Source organism: Sinocyclocheilus grahami, unplaced genomic scaffold (assembly GCF_001515645.1).
Source record: "Sinocyclocheilus grahami isolate Dianchi unplaced genomic scaffold, SAMN03320097.WGS_v1.1 scaffold67.1, whole genome shotgun sequence".
NCBI lineage: Eukaryota > Metazoa > Chordata > Actinopteri > Cypriniformes > Cyprinidae > Sinocyclocheilus > Sinocyclocheilus grahami.
The window spans coordinates 1,142,839-1,151,129 of record NW_015505246.1 but is presented as its reverse complement, the minus strand read 5'-3'; the positions used below and the strand labels follow the sequence as shown (position 1 = coordinate 1,151,129).

Genomic DNA, 8,291 nt, shown 5'->3' with positions numbered 1-8,291 from the left:
TTACATAAGTTGCATGGCTCACTGGTTCATTGTAATGGCTGATTATAATATTAAAAAGCAAATTATGATGAAAAAAATTATCAGATGTGAATGACAGTATTTGTTGACAGGTTGCCTGGAGAATTGCCAAAATATAATGGTGGTTAATTTGGAGGAAAATTGTATTCTTAGTAAATCGGGTGTGAATGAACAAATCTGCTGCAGAGCTAGACATTTGTTTTCCACTTAGATAATCTTAAAAGAAAGCAAGGGATTCCCAAACTGTTAAATTGGTCCCTAATGAATAAGATTGAGCCTTAATGATGTGAATCATCTTAAAAGTTTGTGTTTTGTCTTCACCATTAAATCACGTTACCTTTAAAGTCAGTCATCATGGTTATGGAGATAGTTAGTTATGATTCGCTGTGATTAGATAACTCAAATGAATCATACGACTTTCATTTTAATTAGCCTGTGCTCATACGATTGATGAATGATGTTATAATTTGTTAACACTGGTGATGTGTAAAACGATTAAATCATAGATGAGTGATACAAATGTTTTCGATTGACGACACCACAATCTCCTAAATTTACCAGCACGTATAAAACAGGCTGTAAAAATCAACAGCTGTACCACAAGGGGGCAGCTTCTTCAGACAGAACCTTATAAACACCATCAACGGCTAAATGTTCTAATTCAAGATTCATTCGATCTGCTAAATGACAATACTTAATCCACTTGCTAAGCACAATGATGCAGAGCAGCAAAACAGTGTCAAATGCTGAATCAGGTTTCAAAGGCAGCCGGCAGGTATGGTCACTCTCCAGGTTTATTGAAAGTGGAGGCTGCATCTATCCAAAGCTCCAGATCTCAGCAGATTTGCGAGTGCTGGGTCATTTAGCCCTGAGCGCAAGGGGCAGGGGGAGATCAATCAGGGCCCTATCCGGCCCACTGTCGTTCTTGATTTGCAGTACCAGCGTCCAACTGTTGGGTTTGGGAAAAAATAATGGCTGATTGGACTCTGTGGCATCTTGGCATTGGGGAACAATTCAATTTCCCCGTGATGGATGGTCAAAGAGTGCCGGTCCTGAGACACTGCAGCACGCTGCTACAGACCCAATGCAGGCCTGAAAAACAGTAGCGAGACAAGGGTGCAATGCCAGATGAGAGTTCCCTGATTCCCAGATGAGAGAAAGCCATGTGCTGTTTTGACCCCAAAATTAGATGATCGTGATTCATCTAACTTCATTTTCTGGATCTCTAAAAAAATTTCTGACATAATTGATTGTCAAATAGACTAAAAAGAATCTTCATCCAAAGCCAATTTTCACATGACTGTTTAGAATAAAGCATCATGTTGATGGAGCTGACCTTGCAATTCTTGCAATGTGAATGAAGTATTAAATGTTACTGCTTGCGTGTTTATTCAAACAAGAAAAATGTATGTATTCAGACAAATTCAAGCAATTCACATTGCAAAGTTAATTAAATTAATCAAAGCCAGCCATGCAAGCTTTAACTGAATTGGTGTTGAACTGGATTCCAAACAGCCTGTCCAAAGTAAAAACCAGATCCAGTCTATTACCAGCCAACTAAGAAGTTTCAGAGTTATTCTAAACGCAATGCTGCTTTTTATTTACACCCATGAGAGTATATAAAAAACCCCGAGCTGAGTTTAAAAAGGCAAAGCTGAAATACCCTTAAGATAGAAGTTTAAAATCTCTGACTTTGCAGACAGACACATAAATCACCATGTAGCACAATTCCTGCAGAAATATCCTTCATTTACACCAGCAGGTATTAAATAGAAGAAAGTATGGGGAAAAAACAATGCTCAGCATTTTCATAAAAGGACAAAAAGACACACATTTACTAATGTATTTGCCTTTATTGATGTCAAAATGTATTTTTTCCGCCTGATCAATAGCGATAGCAACTGGTTTATCTGTTTAAAACTAGATCTTACCTCATGATTTATCGCTTAGATTTTATAGATAACTAGAAATTCAACAGTGTATGCCGCAGACAGATGTCAGAGCACAGAGACAACTTGTTTTGTTCCCTTCTCTGCTCAAGGGTACATCAGTAGAAAAAAGTCGAAATATCCTGAATGGAATTTGAACAGTTCTTCCCGTTCATGGTGCAGCGCTTGTCCCATTATTAACCAACCTATTCCTATAATCAAACTTTGCCAATGTGCTTACGCATTTGCAACCGTCTTATATCCACTCACATTAAACAGCAGTAAAAATCCTCAGTTTGTCTGTCAGTTTGCAATGTGCAAAAAAAACTTTTTTAAATTCAGGCCTCAACATACAGTGTTATTGCAAAGTTGTTTTTCTGCATTCTTAAGACAGATGGTCTTATTCAATCAGAAGATAACAAGGGATAAACAGATCAGAGAGTTTATTAAACTGCACTGGGCATCACGTTTGCTTTCGTCTCAATGCAGGCTCCTGAGTCACAGGGAAGCCGAATAACTTGTTTGTAGCGGTAATATAAACACAATGAATTGTTAATAGTTTCATGGCTACAGGAATCTCCACCAAACAAGGGCGTAGATTTGGAGTGATCACTGTGTCATAAAACGTTCATGTGCTATTTTTAATTGTACTGAAATATCCACATTTTTGGTGTGGTCTGTTTAATAGTCCTGTGGGGAGGCAACCATCATAAAACCTACTCTACTACAACCAAGAATTTGCAATAGTAAACAATATATAAAAAACGATATATAAATCTCTCTATTTTTAGCTTTTTATTTCTATAAGTATACATTTTTCAACCACATAAACAAATGTTGCCAATTTGTTCTTATAATTACTTTGAAAAGATATTAATTTGAACAATTATGGCTCTTTAGAAAATAAATGGATGACAAAAGCACAAGAGTAACTGTAAATAGTGCACAAGACATCATGCAGTAACACAAACAGAACACAATACAACTAATATTGTCTGGTCCCTGTGTTTTTGAGGTTCCATGTGTGCTTTGTACTATATATTTGTCCTTATCTCAGAAATTAGTCGATGTCAGTGTGTATGCTCTTTGTTTATATCGTCTTGTTCTGTCATTTATGGAAGGCTTTTTCAAAAAATGATGGCATTCAGTTTGTGCCAAAAAAGTCTTGACTGCTTTGTACAATACATTTGTCTTTGTCTGCTGTTATGTTGTTTTATCTGTGTCGTCTTCTCTGTCGTGCTTTCAGCTCGATTGTATGCTTTATAACTGAATGTTCTCAGTGAACCTTCTGCAATGCATTTTACAGATATCAGGACAGGTAAACAAATAGATTGTTTAGATTTTTTCTCAGTAATGAGTTTTCTCAAACCTTTAGATGCGTTTATCATTTTGTTCTATAAACTTTAATAAAACTATAGTCCTTAGGTTTTATATTTACGCTTTGTCATATTCAGAGTTTTAGGAAGATGAGAATTCGTTTAAAAAAACTAAACAGAGATGACAACTCAAGCAGACGACAGGGACGACGAAACAAATAAAACATAGGCAATAACAGTAGACACAGATACTGTTATTGCCATATTTGTTAGGTTCCACAGCTCTCTGTTGTCTTCCTGTCATAGTTTTAATGCAAATATCTGTGTCAAGTTGTTGCTGTTTTAATGTTCAGTTTCATAATAGCTACATTTCAACATCACTTGCCTAAGCAACAATGAATGCAGAAATCTGACTGCTACATGTCAGATCTTTAAAGCCAGACTATCTAGATTCCAGTTCATTTCTGACCCTTCTGCTGTTTATCCAGATGTCTACTAAATAAAATTGTGGTTTTCTTCATTCAAAAGGAGCTGTTAGGCAAACGGATGCTAACTGAGTGAATGAGAGCGTCTTTTTATCTGTACAATGAAAGTAGTGACTGACGCTGTCATTCTTACAGGTTTTGTGAATTTACAAGGGGAAACACTTTTTCTCAACGGTAACGCGTGGCACTTCCAGTTAAGATGTTTCATTGGTAGGTGGGCGGAGCTTTATTTGCGTCGGCGTTGACGTTATTTTTTGTACGTCCCGTGATTGGCTTGTTTTTTTTCACCACGGCCTGCGTAAAACACCGCGTGTACAATAATATGGATGGACTTTAAACAAGGACTACTTGTCTGTAGGTTTTTCCAAATGATTTATACAGCTAAAATGTGTAACCGCGCGTATGTATAATCGCTCGGCCCTGCCTTAAAGCATCTTCAGCTACTGAGGGGGAAAAAATATGCCGCTGTAAAACTTTTCAGTGCTAACGAGAGAAAGGGAGAGAATTGACACGATGGGTGAGGACGATAAAACAGAGTGAAGAACTTTTCTTACGGCCCTTCGTCATCAAGGAGGATGAGCATGATTGCATAGATACCATCTTTTATTGGTTCAAGGAAAAGAGACACAAGTTTTGGACGAAGTATGGCGCGAGAGACCGGAGAGTCTGGAGAAACGAAAAGTACCAAAGTGAAAAAGCATAAAAGAAGGAAAAGCAAAAAGGAGAGCAAAACCAGGATTGTACACGCCAACATTTTGTATGACCATACCAAAGGAGGGGATAACCCCAACAGACACTATGCAAACAATAAGATCAAAACCACAAAATACACTCTGCTTTCTTTCCTACCGAAGAACCTCTTCGAGCAATTCCACCGATTTGCCAACGTGTATTTTGTTTTTATAGCCTTACTGAATTTCGTGCCTGTGGTCAATGCTTTTCAACCAGAGTTGGCTCTTGCCCCTGTGGTTTTTATTTTGTCCGTTACCGCTATTAAGGATTTATGGGAAGATTACAGACGACACCGCTCGGATAAAGAAATAAATCATTTGGACTGTCTCGTTTACTGCAGGTAAGCACGTGCTTGAAAACCGACTCGGTACAAAGTGCCATAAAACCATGTGTCTGTTTGTTTAGTTTTCCTCGTCGAGAATGGACACAAATGCTCTTCTATGACATGATTTTGCCTCGCTGCTAAGGACCTGTGGGCCTGCCTACCTGTTGAACGAGGAGTCTCAGGATGTGTCTCATATCTCCAATGCTTTGCCTACCTAAGCGACAACATTTTGAACAGGCACCTGTTGGGAGGTTTTTCGCACTTTAAAGTTGTAATTCCTGGGTTATTTCTTCCCTTTTTCACACTGCCCGTCAGTGTGGTAATCTGTGGTTTTGAGATTTCATTCTGAAATGCCGGTTTAGCGTTCTTATGTGCATATTTAGGATGTTAGCAATATGGATAAAACCTGCTTGTCCATGCGTGGAAGTGTTGCCACATAAATCTGCTTCTTTAAGCGTTTGACATGTGTAACGTTTCCCCCCTTCATACTAAATCTATTAAATATATATGAGTCAGTTTCTGATTGGTTTTGTGTTGCTAAACAACTTCCAATTACTTTCCAGCACACTGTTTGTGTATGTATCATGTATCAAGGCCATGTATCACTCAATTTTGACGCTGGGTTTAATTAACCCAGGGTTAAAAGTGATGCTCACCCCCTTGAAAATTACAAGTGTGAAACCGTTTACCTCGGCTGGAGGGAGTTTAGCCCAGGGTTAAATGCAGTATGAAAAACCCTTGAGTCCAAAAATGCGGTCTAGGTTGGCGGCAACTGATATATGAGGCTCAGTTTGGGTTGTGGTATTAGTGTGCTGCCTTTATTTTATATTTTGGTACATTTTGTTGTGTGAAACCTCTCACACCACACTACAACCATAAGCACATAGTACTGATAAGCAAAAGAGAAGGAACAGTGATTGAAGTTTCACACTCTGGGTAAATGAGTACTGTCAGAGTGCCTGATATGGTTGTGCATTTCAGGCCTCAGTGTCATTCATGTGTCTTTGCATTCCAACGAGTTTCTTGAATATTCAGCCATGATTGTCTTTGGAAATAAGTATAGGCTTGTTGGTATTAGGCATGTTATTTAAGTGTAGCTGAGCACCTCAGATAATATCTTTTATTCTCTTGTTGTGTTGAGTGAAGGGTTCTTGTAGTAAGCTAAAACTTAAAAATAAAACCTGTAAATGAAATGATAAAGTACTCGTTTTATTTACATTCAAAATGGAAAAAGAAAAAAATCTAATTCAAAATATAAATAAGATATATAATAGTATCTCAATTATAACACTAAAACAACACTGAGTGAGGGTTTGTTAATTTGCTCATTCGGTCAGTTAAGTAAAGGATATATCCTTTCAAACTTTAAAAACTTGAGTGATTGGAGTTCAGTCCTTTCACCTTGTTGACATTATGTGGCAAAAACATTACCCCTAATTGTGAAAGTGTGTCAGATTATCTAGCCCTGAAGATTAGCTTAGTTTCTGATCAAGTTAGACATTTTTTGCATGCTGTTCAAGTTCAGTTTTGTCCTTGGTGATAAACATAGTGTGCTCATAGTGCTGTTCACCTCCATCCGCTTGAGCTATAGCTCCTTTAGCAGATAAAACTTGTCAGGAAATTTCATTTTGTACAGAAATGAAGGACATTGTCATGCTTTCTCCTGTATTGACAGTAAAAAAAAATGGCCTTGTTTGGAGATCAGCCGGTCTCTCATCTGTGTTTTTGAGGGCTTCCACTTGTTTGTTTTTGGAGTCAGAGAGTCAGTCTGGGGACTGTATTTCTTGATGAAAAGCGTCTCTGTCAGCCATGTTAAGGCCATGTATCAGCTCTGTCAAAAGCCACAGTGTTTCTCAGACTCCACAATCTGAGCTTGTGCTGTATCAATGTTGCTCTCAAGGCTGGGCTTGATTGAATTTTCTCAAGCAAATGACTCTATTTTGAAAACTGTTCCTGTTGCTGACAAAGCCACACTGAATTACAGCAGATTGAATTCACAGTATGATGTTATCCCAGCTGAACCTGATTTGACCTTTAATATGATTGCAAAGTTTGTCACGGGAACTCACACTTGAATTACTAGTCACCGGTTGGACTGTAAAGGACACATTTCCATTTAGTGCTAATGAGTCTTAATTAGGGCTGCACGATAAATCGAGATGACGATTCGATAGAAGCTGCGATTGTCATGCGTATCTTTCAGTGAAGCACGGTTCTGTGATCAGCAGTAAATCTCCATCCAAAGGCCAGAGGGCGCTCTTGCGCTGAAACTCCAAATACGCCTCACAGACGAAACCCAGAAAATCGCTGCAGCTGAATAAACAGAAGATTCAACTGCTTTCATTGATTCAACGTCACTAATAAACACATGACTATGGCAATATACGGTTTATCTGAGTTCTTCTTATTATAATTTATAAAAAAAAAAGTATATTTATAATGCAATGCCTTTATCACTGCTTAAATACTATGAAATGTGTTGCGTGCCTTATTCTGTGTAAGAAGCCACATCATCTCACAGAAGGATTTATTTCAAACACTCAACTGACGTTATGAAGTGAGTTTGGAGTAAAAATATGTTATTAAATGTGGTATTTTCACATGCTTTCAGATGGAGCAGCATTTACTTCACAGAGCCGTAGTTCACTGAGAAGCTATGTAAACCGCTGTCATTATCGCGCTATAAAATAGTCTGTGTTTTTTTTTGCGTAACTTGTCAGTGAACTACGGCTATGTGTAGTAAATTCTGCGCCATCTGAAAGCACGTGATGATGATTTCCTGCTGATTACAGAACCGGCATTACTATCAAAATGTGCATGACAATTGCATTCGATTAATCGTGCAGCCCTAGTCTTGATCATTCCAATTGTGATTTGTACAATGTGACCAGCAGTGGCGGGCCATGCATTTTACACCTAGACCTTCAGTGGCGTCCTACATTAATTAATCCATCTCTTCATACCATCATAATGATGCCACGGCTATAGAAACCATAAATATTACATAGTAATGCAGTATAACAGGGCACTACACAACAGACAGGTATCTTATGTAGCGAGAATGAATGCCATTACTAAAGAAAGAAACCCAATTAACAATTGCGCAACACATCATCTGTAGCTGAAGCATTAACCTAACAAAATGACACAAATACAGTCCATCTGATTTTCTTACAGACATTTATTCACCCAAACGCATTTATACCTTACATATAGCATTGGTATAAAACAAATAAGGTGATTACATGTGTTTTAAAGTTGACCTAACAATTTAATGTTCTCTTACTGCTTTATTTCATCTTCACGAGTCCCCCCGCCGGTCTGCCAGCGCACTGTGGGAGGAAAATACTGGTTAGCACAGCTTTACTAGGAAAGTGAGCGAGTAACATTAAAATAATTCATACAAGACGATGAAGAAAAGTGTATAGATGTGTTTTAACGTACCTCTGTGACTCTCATCTCCCCGCTGGTCTGCCTCTGCCAGCGG

The 8,291-nt window shown here is 38.1% G+C and overlaps 1 protein-coding gene across 1 annotated transcript in view; it reads left to right on the top strand.

Moving 5' to 3' along the window:
- The first annotated feature begins 4,052 nt into the window (after positions 1–4,052).
- LOC107585184 (probable phospholipid-transporting ATPase VA) overlaps positions 4,053–8,291 on the top strand; it is a 49,713-nt gene continuing 45,474 nt past the window's right edge. Inside the window, exon 1 of the mRNA XM_016272092.1 lies at positions 4,053–4,819. Within this exon, the coding sequence (XP_016127578.1) occupies positions 4,392–4,819 (428 nt within the window). The 5' untranslated portion in view covers positions 4,053–4,391. The remainder of the gene's footprint in view (positions 4,820–8,291) is intronic.